Below are 20,288 nucleotides of genomic sequence, written 5' to 3'. Positions count from 1 at the left end.
AGACCAAAACCAAGACACCAAAGCATAGAATCAGGACTCAATATTCAAATATCCTGCAGTCTGAACTTGGAGCTTGACCCACGCATTACTTCATGGGTTACTATCACTTGCACAGAACGAAAGTGCTTATTGTCCAAGAAGGCAGCCAGATTGGGATCCTTCTGAGGAACAGGGCCAGTGCAAGGATGTTTTGCGCCCTAGGCAAAACTTCCACCTTGCACCCCCCCTCCGCCCTGAGGCGCCCCCTCTGCAGCATCTCCCCGCCGCCCCGCCTCCGCCCTGAAACGCCCCCCCTCCGCAGCAGTTACCCGGCGCCCCCCTTCTGCCCTGAGGCGCCCCCCCATGGCAGCTCCCCACCGCCCCCTCTCCGCCCTGAAGCGCCCCCACTGGGGCAGCTCCCCTCCGCTCTGAGGCGCCCCCCCGTGGCAGCTCCTCGCTGCCCCCTCTCCCCCTGGGGAACCGTTCAGCAATTCCCCTCAGCGCGGGGAGCCGTGCGGCAACTCCCCATCCCAGCTCACTTCTGCTCCGCCTCCTCCCCGAGCACACCGCCGCTTCTCCCGCCTCCCAGGCTTGTGGTGCCAATCAGCTGTTTGGCACGCAAGCCAGGGAGGGAGAGAAGCAAAGCAGGGCAGTGCGCTCAGAGGAGGAGGCGGAGCAGAGGTGAGCTGGGTCGGGGAGCGGTTCCCATGTGCGCCACCCCCCCCCCATTACTTACTGCAGGCAGCCCTCCCTGCGCCCCTCTGCCCCAGCTCACCTCCGCTCCACCGCCTCCCCGGAGTGCGCTTTGAGCTGCCCCCAACCACTTGGCGCCCTAGGCGACCGCCTAGTTCACCTAGTGGTTGCACCGGCCCTGCTGAGGAGGGAATGTCCTCCAAAGGCATCAACTCTTTTTCTTTGCCTCATGAAACTCTGGATTCATATGGTAAAGGACAATTGTTCTCAATCTAACTGGCATCTGTTGGGACTCTAATCAATGCCACGGAACTAGGAAATTGTGTTCTAAACACATTTCTGCTGGACCATAGCTCACCATAGCTTTCATCTCTGTGCTGAAAACCAGCAATTAGGTGCCTGTGGTTTCTGAGTTCTTGCCAAGTCCTTGGTCTTGAGGAGGACAAATTTACATTTCTCTGGAGAAGAATCCTTTACCAACCCACCCGAAATCTCAAATGACTTCCTCAAACATGCCCAGTTTACTTCTTTAATCTGATAGCACAGGTCTAAATTAGAAACTAGATATAGGCCTGGTGAGAATCATTGGATGGTACAAGAGGCTGGTTTCTATTCAAAAAGAGTTATTTTTCTTCAGCTGTCTCACATTCAACATCGATTTCATTTTATACACATTTGCAGCATTACAAAGGGTGAATTCAACAAAAACATCAATTCTATTTCCTCCACATCTGCATAGCTAAAGGCAGTATTTCCCAAATATTAGGATTAGCTAGGAGATATCTTCAGGAGTAACTTCCTGTGGGGGCTGGGTCACAACTGTGTTGGGAATCAAATACATGGGCATTTTGCCTAGTTCCAAGTCCCTTACTGTGGCACTCTCTCCTTGCATTATCTGAGATAATACTGACTTAAATAATTGAACAACGCTGCGATGATACCCAGTTAGTTGCAGAGTTTGGGGTGTGCTGTTGTTCGCCACTGGAGATTTCAAACCACTCCCGTTTCCTTGGTAGCGTATCCCAGAACTGGGAGTATTCGCTCCTGTTGACTGAGCTGCGTTTGAACTTTCCCCATGTCATCATGGAAGGGTGGAGGAAAAAAAAAGGAAGAAATGACTATTGAAGCAACTGGTCATTTGCCTCAATGTCCCCAATAAATCTGAACTGCATTCTGCCACAGAAAAGTAATATCCAGTTGTGTGACCAAACCGCCTTCAGGAAAGAGAGAAAAACCAGGGACAGATTTACACCTTTTGTGCCCCTTGGGACAGCATCTTAAGCGGCCCCATGGGGTCCTGTGACCCCCCCCCCCAGCAGCCCTGTGTGGCCAGCTCTGCCTCCTAACCTGGCTCCAAGAAGGCGGCTGCCTGGATAACCCCCCCACCCGCCTGCCGGCTCTTTGCCGCCGCCAGCCCGACCAGTCAGCCGCAGCCAGCTCAGGCTGTTCTGGCACCACCGTGGCCCCTGGTGGGCGAAAGGCAGAACTGCAGCACATTTGTGTAGAAAAAAAATGTTCTCCCTCGGACAAGAATGCTGCACATGCTGCAAATGTCACCCAAGGAGAGGTGGCACGATGTGAGACAAGCAGTGTGTGGGGCATCTCGGCAAGGAACGGGACGGATCAGGAGGCTCCCTCCCTCCTGAGCAGTGTAGCCAGTGGCAGCAGGGCAGCAAAACAGCCCAAAATACTGCAACTTGCAACTGCTAAAAACCCTGGCAACTGACAGCTAACAATAGCCCATTTGGGCTAGAAAATCACATACTTGGCAACCTGCCCGGTGTGCGTAGTTGGAAATCTGACCCTGCTCACAGAGGTATAAGACATTTTCAATTTCAGATGGAATGAGATTCTAGAGCAGGTTACATCTGATGACTCAGAATGAGAACCACCGATTTTCCCGTTGCATTCTCCTCTGATCCACTGAAACCTGATTCACTCGGCACTGTCTCGTTACTGAGTTGTGTTACTTTACAAAAGCTTTACCATCATGATAATGGTTTCTCTAGACTAGGAAAAGTGAAGCAGATTAGGACAGGTTGAGGGGGAAAGTGCTAGCTAACCCACACTACTGTACTTGGGCCATGTTAGTACAGAAAACAGAGTTGTGGTTTTCCATCTGGATAGCTCACTCATGCTGGTTAACTACAAAAAGTGTTAATGGAGACAAGGCCCCGGTAGATTTTAACATAATGCAGCTAACTGAGGTCTTTTGTGTTTCCCTCCCCTGGGCCTGATGCACATTCCTAGTAAGATGGACTCATACTCCCATGACTCAGAACAAAGCAGCTGGCAGAAAGGGTCCTTGGGGATTCACCCCAAAAAGGGTAGCTGCAAAAAGCAGAACCACACAACTCACCTGGGGGAGCTGAGACCACAATGACGTAAATGGCACTAACAGCCTTAAAGGCCACGTGTGGGAAGTACCAAAAATATTAAAGAAAAAATGTATGTTTTGCCAGCCCTAGACAAGGATTTTATGATGTTTATCTCCCTGGTGGATTCTCTGATGATAAATAAGGTGTGACCCCTGATGGAAGCTTTTCCCGCACTCACAGCATGCATAAGGTCTCTGTCCTGTGTGGATCCTCTGATGTCTTCTAAGGTCTGAGCAGTAAATGAAGGTTTTCCTGCACTCAAAACATTCATAGGGTCGCTCACCAGTGTGGATCCTCTGGTGTCTAATAAGGTGTGAGCGTCGAATGAAGTTTTTCCCACACTCACAGCATTTATAGGGTCTCTCTCCAGTGTGGATTCGCTCATGGTTAATAAGGTGTGAGCGACTTCTGAAGTTTTTCCCACACTCAGGGCATATGTGTTTCCTCTCTCCCATGAGGATTCTCTGCTGGGCTGTGGTTTCCTGGAGGTCCTTGTGATTTTCCTCACAATTGACGGATTTGCCCATTTTCTCTCCTGGCTGCCTCTCCTCATGTCTCCTGGACATGTCCCCTTTCGTTCTCTGTGATAATTCCTGGTGTGGTTCCACAGGCTCAGCATCTTCCTGCTGTGGATTCTGCTCCCTGTTCTCACTCACCATCCCACCATCTCCTGAGACACAGAGAGAAACTTCAGAAGCACGAATGAAAATCGGGAGAGGAAACCAAGGGTAAGTGCTGGAGAGATGGGAGAAAATATCAGAACATGAACTCCCCCAAACTCTTCCTCAGAGGGCAGAGAGGAGGGAATCAACTCTGTCTCCACATCCCATCCCAACGCTCACGATGAAGGGAGGTTAGGAAGGGAGCTATTGCCAGGAGTCGCTCAGGATGGGAAAGAAGCCATGAGCGATATCTGCCCTGAGGACACGACACCTGCTGGGGGACAATCCGGAGCTCAAACTGCTCTCGTGGACTTGGTAGGGAATCCCAGCTGTTTTCTTCACGCACAGACAGAATCTGAGTTGTTGGACTAATGACTCCTCACCTGGGAAGGTTCCTCTCAGGATCTCGCTTTCCTCAGAGCCCTGGAGATCTGAGACCCACAGCTCTTCCCCTCGTTCCAGCTGGGCCATAACCTCAGGTTTGGAAACTGGTATCCCTGCTCAGAGGAAAGAATCAAATGAGATCAAGTGACTTCATGGGACATTTGTCACAAAGAGCCTGGCCTTTTTTTAACCATTGATCATTTTAAAACACCAAAATTCTGTGGCTAGCTCTCCAGGTGCTCTAAGGTGCCAGACACTCTGCCTATAAGGGGAATAACCGCTGTCCTGGCACACACATGACCAGAGATTCCTGCTCAAAGGGGCTCCTAAAACCCAGGGAAAGTAACTCCCCATCACAGAAAGCCATGGGGACATCACCTTGGAACTACTTCCTACCGATAGAGACCCAAGGATAACGAGGGAGGCAGGGAAATGGGCTGCTGGGGCTCAGCACAGTAAGGAATAGGAAGGAGAGGGGACAGCACTGCGTGTGGGATGTCAGGGATGTTGGATATCAAGAAGGCACATGCTGAGGAGTTAGGGAATATAGTGAGTCAGGTGTAATGGGGGGGTGGGGGGGGAGATATGAAAATCCACCAGTGTACGGAGAAAATTACAGAATGGTGGAACCACAGAAATGTTGGGCGGGAAAATCATTTAATCCAGCCCATGCACTGAGGCAGGACCAACTACACCCTGACAATGCCTGATAGGTATTTGTCTAAGCTGTTCTTAAAACCTTCCAATGATGGGGATTCCACAACCTCCTTTGGAAGTATATTTCAGAGCTTAACTACCCTTGCACTTACAAGTTTTTCTCTAATATCTAACCTAAATCGCCCTTGCTGCAGTTTAAGGGCATGGCTACACTTGCAGATGTAGAGCGCTGGGAGTTAAACCAGGCTTCAGAGACCGCAGCAGGGAAAACGCTGCCGTGTGTTTACACTGTCAGCTGCAAGCACACTGGCGTGGCCACATGAGCAGCCCTGGCAATGCCACAAAGAGCAGTGCATTGTGGCAGCTATCCCAGTGTGCAATTGGCTGCACTTTTCAAATGGCGGGTGGGGAGGGGGAGTGTGACGGGGAGTGTGTTTTGGGGGGCTGAGAGCATGTCAGCTTGCTGTCTGGTAAGTTCAGACAGCAGCAGACCACTCTCCCCCACACCCCACTCACAACAGCAGCATTCCACACTAATGGCTTGCTTTGTCCCGGAGCAGATAAGCAGCTAGCTGTCCGAGACAGAGCTTTCAAAACAATGAGCAGAGTGGCCTCTTGACTTCAGGGGATTATGGGACGTTTCCGGAGGCCAGTCACAGCGCAGTAATGCAACACCTCATTCACACTAACGCCCGGGCCTTTCAGCCAGGACGCAGCAAGCTTTATGCTTCTCGTGGAGGTGGATTACCAGGATCACTCCAGCTGCAGCGTCCAGGCGCTCTATGTGCCTTGCCAATGTGGACACATCGGGAGTTAGGGCGCCCGGGGCTGCTTTAATGCGCTCTAACTTGCAAATGTAGCCAAGCCCTAAGATTGAGTTTGATCTTTCAACCAGTTTTGTGTGCTCACTTTATAATAATTTAATCTAGACCCCATTTCCCTATGAGAACGGCAGGTGGGACTGTGTCAAAGGAGGTACTAAAATGAAGATATAGCAAATCCACTGCTTCCCTGAAATACTATAGGCCAATCTCCCTGTCAAAGTAGGAAATCAGATTCATAGAATCATAGAATATCAGGGTTGGAAGGGACCTCAGGAGGTCATCTAGTCCAACCCCCTGCTCAAAGCAGGACCAATCCCCAATTTTTGCCCCAGATCCCTAAATGGCCCCCTCAAGGATTGAACTCACAACCCTGGGTTTAGCAGGCCAATGCTCAAACCACTGAGCTATCCCTCCCCCCACTTTTGGCTTGATTTGTTCTTGACAAATCCATGCTGACTATTCTTATAAAGCTTTTATCCTCCAGGTGCTTACAAAGAGAATGTTTAACAATATGGTCCAGTCTCTTTCCAGGTATCGAAGAAGCAGGATTAGCTGCAAAAAGCAGAACCGCACAACTCACCTGGGGGAGCTGAGATCACAATGACGTAAATGGCACTAACAGCCTTAAGGGCCACATGTGGGAATCATCATTAATATTAGAGAAAAAATATGTTTTGCCAGCCCTAGTCAAGGATTTTATTGTGTTTATCTCCCTGGTGGATTCTCTGATGATAAATAAGGTGTGACCCCTGATGGAAGCTTTTCCTAACTCACAGCATTCATAGGGTCTCTGTCCTGTATGGATCCTCTGATGTCTCCTCAGGTCTGAGCAGTAAATGAAGTTTTTCCCGCACTCACAACATTCATAGGGGCTTTCGCATGTGTGGGTTTTCTGGTGTCTAATAAGGTCCGAGCGCCGAGTGAAGTTTTTCCCACACTCACAGCATTCATAGGGTCTCTCTCCCGTGTGGATTCGCTCATGGTGAATGAGGTGTGAGCGTCTACTGAAGTTTCTCCCGCACTCAGGGCAAATGTGTTTCCTCTCTCCCATGAGGATTCTCTGCTGGGCTGTGGTTTCCTGGAGGTCCTTGTGATTTTCCTCACAATTGATGGATTTGTCCATTTTCTCTCCTGGCTGGTTTCCCTGCTGCCTCTTCTTGTGACTCCTGGATACATCCTCTTTCATACTTTGTGATACTTCCCAGCGCAGTTCCACATGCTCAGCATCTTCCTGCTTTGGATTCTGCTCCCCGTTCTCACTCACCATCCCACCAGCTCCTGACACACAGAGAGAAACTTGATGTCTCAGGACTTTTCTGCAGCCACATTAGGACAGCAGCAGCCATGAGCTAAGCAGCAGGAAGTCACAGCCGCACATTCCCTCTAAATTGTATCAAAACAATGTAATATTGGGCTGTTGGAGGCTGCTGTCGTAACAGTGCCCACCATCACCAGATAGAGAAACAGATCGTAAGAAATGTAAAGAAAATGTTGACAGCATTCTGTCTAGCAAGGAATCACCTAACAGATGTGGTTGTGAAATCTATACTTTATTGTTTTGCCTTCATTGTCCCTGCTTCTCTATTGTTCATCTGTCTGGTCTCTGCCTGGTTCTTTGATCATTTCTGCCTGTTGCATCACTAACTTTGCAAGATTTAAATCAGCTCAGGTGGTGGGCTCTGACTGGGTAAAGAGTGGTTTCGTAATGGGCTAGGACGGGTGAAAAATGCTGGTTTGCAGGACTTTACTTTACAATGATTGGTGACAGTAGAGCTAAGCAGGACTCAAGTTTCACTATAATAACTGGGGTCCAACAGGAATTTCTTGGGAACCAACTCCAGGGCACAGCCTAAGATCAGAGCTGCCAAACCTCAACACCCTGCCAACTATATCGTGCAGAAGCTGAAGGAGCCCCAGACAACCTGATCCTGGCTGACCACCAAGACAAAGTTCATCTGATTATAGGGAGTAGTGAGCACTGTATGCTTGGTGTGTGTGTTCTGCTTTGGTAACTGTTAATAAAAAGAAGTTAAGGATATTACTGTGTAAGGCTCTTTCACTAGTAAAAGACCCTGCAAACCTGCAGAAGATTATGCCCTGAGCCCTAGGAACAGCGTAAGGCTGGCCCTGAGCCCTAGAAACTGCATAAGGGTGAGGATACTTAAATTAACCAGCTTATGCCCTGAGCCCAGGGAATGGTAAAGGTGGAATACCCAAGAGTGTGCAAGTAACAGAACCTGAACTAAAAGGGGAGAGGAAACCAGAGTAAGTGCTGGAGAGATGGGGGAAATATCAGGAAATGAATTCCCCCAAGCTCTTCCCCATTAGGGAGAGAGGAGGGGGGTCAATTCTGTCTCCCATCTCATCGCTCAAGATGAAGGGAGGTTAGGAAGGGAGCTATTGCCACGAGTCGCTCAGGATGGATCAGAAGCCATGAGCGATATCTGCCCTGAGGACATGACACCTGCTGGGGGACAATCTGGAACTCAGAGAGCTCTCCAGGGCTTCGTAGGGAATCCCAGCGGTTTTCTTCACGCAGAGACAGTATCTGAGTTGCTCTGATGACTCCTCACCAGGACAGGTTCCTCTCAGGATCTCGCTTTCCTCAGAGCCCTGGAGATCTGAGACCCACAGCTTTTCCCCTTGTTCCAGCTGGGACATCACTTCAGGTTTGGAAACTGGTAACCCTGCTCAGAGGAAAGAATCAAATAAGATCAGGTGAATTCATGGGACATGTGTCACAAAGAGCCTGGCCTTTTTTTTTAACCATTGCTCGTTTTAAAGCACCAAAATTCTGTGGCTAGCTCTCCAGGTGCTCTAAGGTGCCAGACACTCTGCCTATAAGGGGAATAACCGCTGTCCTGGCACACACATGACCAGAGATTCCTGTTCAAAGGAGCTCCTAAAACCCAGGGAAAGTAACTCCCCATCACCGAAAGCCATGGGGACATCACCTTGGAACTGCTTCCTACCATATAGACCCAAGGATAATGAGAGAGTCAGGGAAACGGGCTGCTGGGGCTCAGCACACTAAGGAATAGGAAGGAGAGGGGATATCACTGCGTTTGGGATGTCAGGGGTGTTGGATATTAGGAAAGCACATGCTGAGGAGTTAGGGAATATAGCGAGTCAGGTGAAATGGAAAGGAGTTCAAAAATCCCCCAGTGTTATGGAGAAGGTTATAGAGTGACAGAACCACAGAAATGTAGGAATGGAACATTTAATCCAGCCCATGCACTGAGGTAGGACCAAATAAACCTAGACCCATCCCTGATAGGTATTTGTCTAAGCTGTTCTGAAAAACTTCCAATGATGGGAATTCCACAGCCTCCCTTGGAATCCTATTCCAGGACTTAACTACCCTTGAGTTACAAGTTTTTCCCGAATATCTAACGTAAATCGCCCTTGCTGCAGATTGAGTACAATCTTTCAACCAGTTTTGTGCCCACTTTGTAATAATTTCATCTAGACTCCATTTCCCTAGTTTCCCTCTGAGAACAGCATGTGGGACCGTATCAAAGGACGTACTAACATGAAGATATCGCAAAGCTGCAGGTTCTCTGTAATACCGTAAGCCGGGGTAGTTAATTATTTTTTTGTCAAGGTCCAAATATCTTGGTCAAGGGATAGTCAAGGTCCAGACTTGAAAGAAAACAATAAAAAAAAAAAAGAGAAGTAGGGCTGTCGATTAGTATCAGTTAACTCACACGATTAACTAAAAAAAAATAAATTAATCATGATTAAAAAAATTAATCATGAATAATTGCATTTTTAATCATACTGTTAAACAACAGAATACCAATTGAAATTTATTAAATATTTTTGGATATTTTTCTAATTTTTAAATATACTGATTTGAATTACAACACAGAATACAAAGTGTACACTGCTCACTTTATATTTTATTATAAATATCTGCACTGTAAAAATGATAAATAAAAGAAATAGTATTTTTCAGTTCACCTCATACAAGTACTGTAGTGCAATCTCTTTATCATGAAAGTGCAACTTACAAATGTAGGGTTTTTGGGTCTCACAACTGCATTCAAAAACCAAACAATGTAAAACTTTAGAGTTTACACATCCATTCAGTCCTACTTCTTGTTCAGCCAATCACGAAGATAAAGTTTATTTACATTTATGGGAGATCATGCTGCCCACTTCTTATTTACAATGTCATCAGAAAGTGAGAACAGGTGTTCGCATGGCACTTTTGTAGCTGGCACTGCAAGGTATTTACGTGCCTGATATGCTAAATATTCATATGCCCCTTCATGCTTCGGCCAGCATTCCAGAGGACATGCTTCCATGCTGATGATGCTCGTTAAAAAAACATGTTAATTAAATTTGTGACTGAACTCCTTGGGGGGAGAATTTTATGTCTCCTGCTCTGTGTTTTACCCACACTCTGCCATATATTTCATGTTCTAGCAGTCTCGGATGATGACTCAGCACGTTTGTTTTAAGAACACTTTCACTACAGATTTGACAAAACGCAAAGAAGATAACAATGTGAGGTTTCTAAAAATAGCTACTGCACTCCACTGAAGATTTAAGAATCTGAGGTGCCTTCCAAAATTTGAGAGGGACGAGGTGTGGAGCATGCTTTCAGAAGTCTTAAAAGAGCAACACTCCAATGAGGAAACTACAGAATCTGAACCACCAAAAAAGAAAATCAACCTTCTGCTGGTGGCATCTGGCTCACATGATGAAAATGAACATGTGTCACTCTGCACTGCTTTGGATCATTATCGACCATCATCAGCATGGACGCATGTCCTCTGGAATGGTGGTCGAAGAATGAAGGGACACATGAATCTTTAGTGCATCTGACACGTAAATACCTTGTGACTCCAGCTACAACAGTGCCATGCGAATGCCTGTTCTCACTTGCAGGTGACATTGTAAATAAGAAGTGGGCAGCATTATCTCCTGTAAATGTAAACAAACTTGTTTCTCTTAGCGATTGGTTGAACAAGAAGTAAGACTGAATGGACTTGTACGCTCTAAAGTTTTATATTGTTTTATTTTTGAGTTCAGGGTTTTTTTTGTACATAATTCTACATTTGTAAGTTAAACTTTCATTGTAAAGTGATTGCAGTAGAATACTTTTTTACAGTGCAAATATTTGTAATCAAGAATATAAAGTAAGCACTGTACACTTTGTATTCTGTCTTGTAATTGAAATCAATATTTGAAAATATAGAAATCATCCAAAAACATTTAAATAAATGGTATTCTATTATTGTTTTACAGCATGATCAATCCCAATTAATTTTTTGATCGCGTGATTAATCCCAAATAATTTTTTTTAATCGCTTGACAGCCCTAGTAATAATAAAAAGATTTCAGGGTCCATTAAAAAGTGTCTGGTCTGGATTTGGCCCACGGTCCACCTATTGATTACCCCTGTCATAGGCCAATCTCTCTGTCAAAGTAGGAAATGAGGTTGGTTTGGCATGATTTGTTCTGGACAAATCCATACTGACTATTCCTTATAACACTATTATCCTCCTGGTGCTTACAAACTGATTGTTTAAAAACATGTTCCAGTATCTTTACAGGTATCAAAGTTAGGCTGACTTGTCTATAACTCCCCAGGTCTCCTTACTACCTATCTTTAAAATGGGGAACAATGTTTGCCCTTCAGCAGTCCTCTTGGACCTCACCTGTCCTCCAGGAGTTCTCAATGATACTTGCTAATGGTGCTGAGATTGCCTCAGCTAGTTCCTTAAGTACCTAGGATGAGGTTGAGGAATTAGATATGATTATAACTCAGTAGCAACAGACTAATTCCTCTGGAAAAGTAAGAATAAGACCATGGGATCTCAGCAGGGACCGACTCAGAGATCCAAGGAGTCTACAGAGAAGAGAGACTGTGGCTACTACAGATAGGGAGGGGGGGAGCAGGACCCTCCAAGTCCCCAGAAGTTTCATTACCAACCTATGATGTCACCAAGCAAATGCATATTTATGCCAGGGAATAGGTCACCTTGTGAGGACTGAGGAACAGAGGCTGTGGTCACAGTTTGTAGGTAAGACAGTGGGAGGGAGGGAGGCCCTGAACAGTGGAGAGAAGAATGAGAATCATCATATTTGAAAATATGTGAACTGAAAACGGACTCTGATCAGAACGGAGTGCACGCTCTCCAACGGGGACAGGGCACGGATCCTCTCACAACAGGCTCTAGATCCCCAAACCACCCCTCCCTCCCACCCACTAACCGCACCCTCCTCACTTAACTTGGTGTCCCTTAAGCCATTCATAAATGCAACTGACCCATCACTCTTTAGGGGTGAAAAAATCCATGCCCCTGAATGACACAATTAAGCCGACCTAACCCCCAGTGCAGACCATGCTAGGTCAATGGGAGAATTCTTCCAGCAACCCCTAGCTAGTACCACTTGGGGAGGTGGATTGACTACGGTAATGGGAGAATCCCTCCCATCCCTCTAGTTCATGGCTACACTGAAGTGCTACTACAGTAGCATTCAAAGAGTAGACAAGCCCTTAGTCCTATTTCTCCAAGCCCGCCGTGGTGGAGCTGGAGTGGCTCTGTAATAACAATTGCTGTGTGTTGTCCTGGATACTGGGATATTTACTGCATGAACACTTTGGTTTACTTCAGTAGGGGGCTGGCAGGAAAAGAAGCAGAGAGCAAAGATGACTGGCTCAAGAGGAGTCACACCTTGGTAAACCCTTAAGGACTGTTAAGAGACAATGTCTGAACGATTAGCTTTGAGTATTCTACCTCCTACCTGCAGCAATTGTACAGACCTGGCTTAGACGAATAGGACCAGAAGATCAAACGGACTGGGGCAGTTAAAAAAGGGACTCCATCTTGGGAGGGGCACAGCTGTTCTGGTGACTGTTTGGGGGAAGAGAGAGACAAGACGACCCTGCTGGGGTGTCTGAAGAACTTAGACCTGCCTCGCTAACCATCGGACACACAGGCATGAAGACTGTTATTTTAAAATAATTTTCCCCACCGCAAAATAAAACAGCCTTCTGCACACCAAAGGAGAGTTTGTCTCTTTACACCACTGATCCCAGGCTCCCAATGGTGTCTGCACTCAGCCTGACCTGGGGGGTAAGCACACTTGATACACAGGGTATGGTAACCCAGAGCCCGGTCAAGGAGAGGGAGAATTGCAGAAATCCACTTTGGGAGCTGGAAAGGCAGGAGGCTGATACCTTGTATACGTGTGTGTGGGAGGGCTCAGACATACTGGGAAGGGGACAGAGATATAGCTAGTCCTGTCACTCACTCGGACACCCACTCCCCGTCCTCCCACTCCCCTCAGGCCTCCCTGCTGTGTGGTACTGCAGGGTCACCAGCAGCCCATCAAATTATCCCCTCCACTGCTCCCCCTTCTCCTAAGAATAGGAACCTCACACGGTCTTCTATCAGTGGACGGGCCCAGTCGACTCCCACACAGTACATGTCTTTGGGAAGCGATTACAGCTGACCACCAGTTCTGACACTATTATGGTTTCTGTGTAAAAGATGACTAATATAACTGCTCTAAAATCCACAGACTATGGTACTTGGGCCACGTTGGTACAGAAAACAGAGTTGTGATTTTACATCTGGATACCTCACTCAAGCTGGCTAACTGCAAAAAATGCTAATGGAGACAAGGCCCAGGTAGATTTTTACACAATGCAGCTGACTGAGGTCATTCGTGTTCCCCCCACCCGGGGCTGATGCACTTTCCTAGTAAGAGGGACTCATACTCCTACGACTCATAGAACAACGCAGCTGACAAAAAGGGTCTTTGGGGATTCACCCCAAAAGGGGTAGCTGCAAAAAGCAGAACCGCACAACTCACGTGGGGGAGCTGAGACCACAATGACGTAAATGTAACTAAACAGCCTTAAAGGCCATGTGTGGGAAGTACCAAAAAAATATTAAAAAAAAAATGTATGTTTTGCCAGCCCTAGACAAGGATTTTATGGTGTTCATCTCCCTGGTGCATTCTCTGATGATAAATAAGGTGTGACCCCTGATTGAAGCTTTGCCCACACTCACAGCATTCATAGGGTCTCTGTTTACTGTGGATCCTCTGATGTCTCCTCAGGTCTGAGCAGTAAATGAAGCTTTTCCCGCACTCACAACATTCATAGGGGCTCTCGTCTGTGTGGGTTTTCTGGTGTCTAATAAGGTCCGAGCGCCGAGTGAAGTTTTTCCCACACTCACAGCATTCATAGGGTCTCTCTCCCGTGTGGATTCGCTCATGATGAATGAGGTGTGAGCGTCTACTGAAGTTTCTCCCACACTCAGGGCATATGTATTTCCTCACTCCCATGAGGATTCTCTGCTGGGCTGTGGTTTCCTGGAGGTCCTTGTGATTTTCCTCACAATTGATGGATTTGCCCATTTTCTCTCCTGGCTGCCTCTCCTCATGTCTCCTGGACATGTCCCCTTTCGTTCTTTGTGATACTTCCCAGTGCGGTTCCACATGCTCAGCATCTTCCTGCTTTGGATTCTGCTCCCTGTTCTCACTCACCATCCCACCATCTCCTGAGACACAGAGAGAAACTTCAGAAGCACGAATGAAAATCAGGAGAGGAAACCAAGGGTAAGTGCTGGAGAGATGGGAGAAAATATCAGAACATGAACTCCCCCAAACTCTTCCTCAGAGGGCAGAGAGGAGGGAATCAACTCTGTCTCCACATCCCATCCCAACGCTCATGATGAAGGGAGGTTAGGAAGGGAGCTATTGCCAGGAGTCTCTCAGGATGGGAAAGAAGCCATGAGCGATATCTGCCCTGAGGACATGACACCTGCTGGGGGACAATCCGGAGCTCAAACTGCTCTCATGGACTTGGTAGGGAATCCCAGCTGTTTTCTTCACGCACAGACAGAATCTGAGTTGTTGGACTAATGACTCCTCACCTGGGAAGGTTCCTCTCAGGATCTCGCTTTCCTCAGAGCCCTGGAGATCTGAGACCCACAGCTCTTCCCCTCGTTCCAGCTGGGACATCACCTCAGATTTGGAAACTGGTAACCCTGCTCAGATGAAGGAAAACAAGTGAGATCAGGTGAATTCATAGCTCATGTGTCACAAAGAGCTTGGCCTTTTTTAACCACTGCTTGTTTTAAAGCACCAAAATTCTGGAGCTAGCTCTCTGTGTAAGGTGCCAGACACTTTGCCGAATTGGGGAGTAACTTTCCACCAATCTGCTGACACACATGGCCAGACACTCCTGCTCAAAGGGACTCCTAAAACCCAGGGAAAGTAACTCCAGATCACCAAAAGCCATGGGGAAATCACCTTGGAACTGCTTCCTACCATAGAGACCCAAGGAAAATGAGAGAGTGAGGGAAACGGGCTGCTGGGGCTCAGCACAGTAAGGAATAGGAAGGAGACGGGAATATCATGGTGTGTGGGATGTCAGGGGTGTGGGATATCAGGAAAGCACATACTGAGGAGTTAGGGAATATAGCAGGTCAGGTGTAATGGAAAGGAGTACGAAAATCCCCCAGTGTATGGAGAAAGTTACAGAATGATAGAACCACAGAAATGTAAGACAGGAAGATCATTTAATCCAGCCCATGCACTAAGGCAGGACCAAGTACACCTTGACAATCCCTGACAGGTATTTGTCTAAACCGTTCTTAAAAACTTCCAATGATGGGGATTCCACAACCTCCTTTTGAAGTATATTCCAGAGCTCAACTACCTTTGCACTTACAAATTTTTCCCTAATATCTAACCTAAATCGCCTTGCTGCAGATTGTGTATGATCTTTCAACCAGCTTTGTGCACTCACTTTATAATAATTTAATCTAGACCCCATTTCCCTATGAGAACGGCACGTGGGACTGTGTCAAAGGATGTACTAAAATGAAGATATAGCAAATCTGCTGCTTCTCTGTATTATCCTAGGCCATTATCTCTGTCAAAGTAGGAAATCAGGTTCGTTTGGCATGATTTGTTCTGGATAAATCCATACGGAGTATTCTTTATAACTCTATTATCCTCCAGGTGTCTACAAACCGATTGTTTAATAACAGGTTCCGGTATCTTTCCAGGTATAGAAGTTGGGTTCACTGGTCTATAACTCCCCAGGTCTCCTTAGTACCTATCTTTAAAATGGGGAACGTTTGCCCTTCAGCAGTCCTCCAGGAGTTCTCAACGATACTTGCTAATGGTGCTGAGATTGCCTCAGCTAGTTCCTTAAGTACCTAGGATGAGGTTGGGGAATTAGATATGATTGTAACTCAGTAGCAACAGACTAATTCCTCTGGAAAAGTAAGAATAAGACCATGGGATCTCAGCAGGGACCGACTCAGAGATCCAAGGAGCCTGGAGGGAAGAGACACTGTGGCTGATACAGATAGGGAGGGGGGAGCAGGACCCTCCAAGTCCCCAGAAGTTTCTTTACCAACCTATGATGTCACCAAGCAAATGCACATTTATGCCAGGGAAGGGATCACCTCATGAGGACTGAGGAACAGAGGCTGTGGTCACAGTTTGTAGGGAAGACGGTGGGAGGGAGGGAGGCCCTGAACAGTGGAGAGAAGAATGAGAATCATCATATTTGAAAATATGTGAACTGAAAATGGACTCTGGTCAGAATGGAGTGCATGGTCTCCACCAACGGGGACAGGGCAGGGATTCTCTCACAACAGGCTCTAGATCCCCAAACCACACCTCCCTCCCGCCCACTAACCACACCATCCCCACTTAACCTGGTGTCCCTTAGGCCATTCACAAATTCAGCCGACCCATTGCTCTTTAGGGGTGAAAAAATCCACGCCCCTAAGCGACACAATTAAGCTGACTTCACCCCCAGTTCAGACAGCGCTAGGTCAAAGGGAGAATTCTTCCAGAAACCCCTAGTTAGCACGACTTGGGGAGGTGGATTGACTACGGTAATGGGAGAATCCCTCCCATCCCTCTAGTTCATGGCTACACTGAAGTGCTACTGTAGCATTCACAGTAGACAAGCCCTTAGTCCTAGATCCCCAAGCCCCCTGTGGTGGAGCTGGAGTGACTCCGTAATAACATGATGTCTGTTGTCCTGGATACTGGGATATTTACTGCATGAACACTTTGGTTTACTTCAATAGGGGGCTGGCAGGAAAAGAAGCAGAGAGGAAAGATGACTGGCTCAAGAGGAGTCACACCTTGGTAAACCCTTAAGGACTCTTAAGAGACAATGTCTGAATGATTAGCTTTGAGTATTCTACCTCCTAGCTCCAGCGATTGTACAGACCTGGCTTAGACGAACAGGACCAGAAGATCAAACTGACTGGAGCAGTTTAAAAAGGGACTCCCTTGGGGGGGGGGGGGGAGGGAAGGTGTTCTGGTGACAGTTTGTTGGGGGAAGAGAGAGACAAGACGATCCCACTGGGGTATCTGAAGGACTTAGACCTGCCTCGCTGACCATCGTACGCACAGGCATGAAGACTGTTATTTTAAAATCCTTTTTACCCACCGCAAAATAAAACAGCCTTCTGAACACCATGTTTGTCTCTTTACACCACTGATCCCAGGATCCCAATAGTGTCTGCACTCAGACTGACCTGGGGGGTTAGCACAGCTGGTACGCAGGGTATGCTGACCCAGGGCCTGGTCAAGGAGAGGGAGAACTGCAGAAACCATAGGCGTAATTTGACTTCTATATTTGGGGGAAGGCTCTATTCAGGCCAACAGGGCCGTGCGGGGCGGGGGGGGGGGGGGTCAATTCTGTGCCTGCCACAGGGGCGCCATTTCAGATTGCAGGGGTAGAGTGGGAAAGGTGTAATTTTAACCGTGATTCCAGAGGCTACTTAGGCAACTGAAAACTCTGGTATTTTTGCAGATAATAACTTAGAAATCTCTGATAGGAGCACTGGATCTAATTCCTATATCTAGAAAGAAAATTAAATAAATATTAGACCCACTCAGCTCTAATACTAACATGTTCTGACATCTTGTGGCAAGTCAGTTATGGGACACTGGTTGGCTTTAAAATTGTAATGTATATTCTTACTCAGATACGCTTACTGAAGTCTGAAGGGACCATCATGATCATCTAGTCTGAACCCCTGCACTTACAGGCCACAGAACCTCACTCACCCACTCCTGTAATAGACCCCTCACCTCTGGCTGAGTTACTGAAGTCCTCAATTTGTGGTTTAAAGACAGCAAGTTAAAAATAATTAATAATTTAAACTAGTTTAAACCTGCACGTGACCAACACCCCATGCTGCAGAGGAAGCAAAATCCCCCCCACGGTCTCTGCCAATCTGTCCCGGGAGAAAATTCCTTCCCAACCACTAATATGGTGATCAGTTAGACCCTGAGCATGTGGGCAAGATACACCAGGAAGATACCTGGGAGAGAATTCTCTGTAGTAACTGTCTCCAGCCATTGGGGATTTTTATTACAGGCAGTTGCCAATGGGCCACATGCCATTGTAGGCAGTCCTGTCATACCATCCCCTCCATAAACTTATCAAGCTCATTCTTGAAGCCAGTTTGTTTTTTATGTCCCCACTGCTCCCCTTGGGAGGCTGCTCCAGAACTGCACTCCTCTGATGGTTAGAAACGTTCACTTAATTTCAAGCCTAAACTTGCTGATGGACAGTTTATATCCATTTGTTCTGGGGTCCACACTGGTGCTTCACTTAAATAACTTCTCTCCTTCCCCGGTATTTATCCCTCTCTGATGTATTTATACAGAATAATCATATCTCCCCTCAGCCTTCTATTGGTTAGACTAAACAAGCAAAGCTCTTTGAGTCTCCTCTCATAAGGTAGGTTTTCCATTTCTCAGATCATCCTAGTAGCCCTTCTCTGCACCTGTTCCCATTTGATTTCATCTTTCTTAAATATGAGAGATCAAAATTGCACAGTACTCCAGATAAGATCTCACCAGTGCCTTTTATAATGGTAGTAACACTTCCCTCCTCTACTGGAAATACCTCGCCTGATAGATCCTAGGACTGCATTAGCCTTTTTCACAGCCACATCACATTGATGGCTCATAGTCATCCTGTGATTAACCAATACACCCAGCTTTTTCTCCTCCACTGTCACTTCCAATTGATAAGTCCCCACCTTATCACAAAAATTCTTGTTGTTAGTCCCTAAATACTTGACCTTGCACTTTTCCATATTAAATATCATCGCATTTCTATTACTCCAGTTTACAAGGTCATCCAGATCTTCTTGTATGATATTCCAGTTCTCCTCCATATTGGCAATACCTCCCAAATTTTGTGTCATCTGCGAATTTTATTAGCACACTCCCACTTTTTGTGCCAAGGTAGAAATAAAAATGTTAAATAATAGTGGTGCCAAGACCGATCTCTGAGGAACTCCACTAGTAACCTCCCTCCAGCCTGACAGTTCACCTTTTCGTATGACATGTTGTAGTCTTCCCTTTAACCAGTTCCTTATCCACCTTTCAGTTCTCATATTAATTCCCACCTTCTCCAATTTAACTAATCATAGAATCATAGAATATCAGGGTTGGAAGGGACCTCAGGAGGTCATCTAGTCCAACCCCCTGCTCAAAGCAGGACCGATCCCTGACTAAATCATCCCAGCCAGGGCTTTGTCACGCCTGACCTTAAAAATATCTAAAGAAGGAAATTCCACCACCTCCCTAGGTAACGCATTCCAGTGTTTCACCACCCTGCTAGTGAAAAAGTTTTTCCTAATATCCAACCTAAACCTCCCCCACTGCAACTTGAGACCATTACTCCTTGTTCTGTCATCAGCTACCACTGAGAACAGTCTAGAGCCATCCTCTTTGGAACCCCCTTTCAGGTAGTTGAAAGCAGCTATCAAATCCCACCTCATTCTTCTCTTCCGCAGACTAAACAATCCCAGTTCCCTCAGCCTCTCCTCATAAATCATGTGATCCAGTCCCCTAATCATTTTTGTTGCCCTCCACTGGACTCTTTCCAATTTTTCCACATCCTTCTTGTAGTGTGGGGCCCAAAACTGGACACAGTACTCCAGATGAGGCCTCACCAACGTCAAATAGAGGGGAACGATCACGTCCCTTGATCTGCTGGCAATGCCCCTACGTATACATCCCAAAATGCCATTGGCCTTCTTGGCAACAAGGGCACACTGTTGACTCATATCCAGCTTCTCGTCCACTGTAACCCCTAGGTCCTTTTCTGCAGAACTGCTGCCAAGCCATTCGGTCCCTAGTCCGTAGCGGTGCATTGGATTCTTCCGTCCTAAGTGCAGGACTCTGCACTTGTCCTTGTTGAACCTCATCAGAAGGTGAATATATGAATAATTTCTCATATCAAATGCCTTACTGACATCCAGGCAGATTAGATCTACTGCATCTTCTTTGTCTAAAAAATCAGTTCTCCAAATCTATAATTACTTTCTATCATTTAGACTTTGTCTACACCACACAGCTTTTAGCTAAAAGCCATGCAGTGTAGCTGCTATTTGTCAGCAGGAGAAAGCTCTCCCGACAACAAAAAACATTCACCCCTCATGAGTGGAAGCAGCTTTGTCCGCAGGACGACAAAGCGCTGTTCACACCAGCATCTTTTCGTTGGTAAAACTTCTGTTATTCGGGGGGAGGGAGGGGGGTGCGCGGGGGAAGGGATTAACACCCCTGAACGACAAAAGTTTTGCAGGCGAAGTTCCAGTGTAGACAAAGCCTTAAGCTACTTGCTTTTTGCAGTTCACCAAGTTTGGAACAGATCATTTAACTTTAGGAAACATTCTAACAGCCCTTTC

At 46.8% G+C, this 20,288-nt stretch overlaps 1 protein-coding gene across 7 annotated transcripts in view; it reads right to left on the bottom strand.

The window, feature by feature from the left end:
- Window positions 1-760: 760 nt before the first annotated feature.
- The window catches only part of LOC144275693 (uncharacterized), a 35,594-nt gene continuing 16,066 nt past the window's right edge, over window positions 761-20,288 (bottom strand). For 5 of the 7 annotated variants that reach the window (XM_077835167.1, XM_077835168.1, XM_077835171.1 and 2 more), the window contains 6 exons: window positions 14,478-14,591; window positions 13,611-14,102; window positions 8,151-8,264; window positions 6,352-6,855; window positions 4,096-4,209; window positions 761-3,720 (listed from right to left, as the gene is read on the bottom strand). In XM_077835167.1, the coding sequence (XP_077691293.1) occupies window positions 3,137-3,720; window positions 4,096-4,209; window positions 6,352-6,855; window positions 8,151-8,264; window positions 13,611-14,102; window positions 14,478-14,591 (1,922 nt within the window). In that variant the 3' untranslated portion in view covers window positions 761-3,136. The remainder of the gene's footprint in view (window positions 3,721-4,095; window positions 4,210-6,351; window positions 6,856-8,150; window positions 8,265-13,610; window positions 14,103-14,477; window positions 14,592-20,288) is intronic. The other 2 variants (XM_077835169.1, XM_077835173.1) reach the window with 2 other exon arrangements.

Source organism: Eretmochelys imbricata, chromosome 15, assembly GCF_965152235.1.
Source record: "Eretmochelys imbricata isolate rEreImb1 chromosome 15, rEreImb1.hap1, whole genome shotgun sequence".
Lineage (NCBI taxonomy): Eukaryota > Metazoa > Chordata > Testudines > Cheloniidae > Eretmochelys > Eretmochelys imbricata.
Note: the sequence above shows the minus strand (reverse complement) of the source record. Positions and strands in the feature narration are given on the sequence as shown.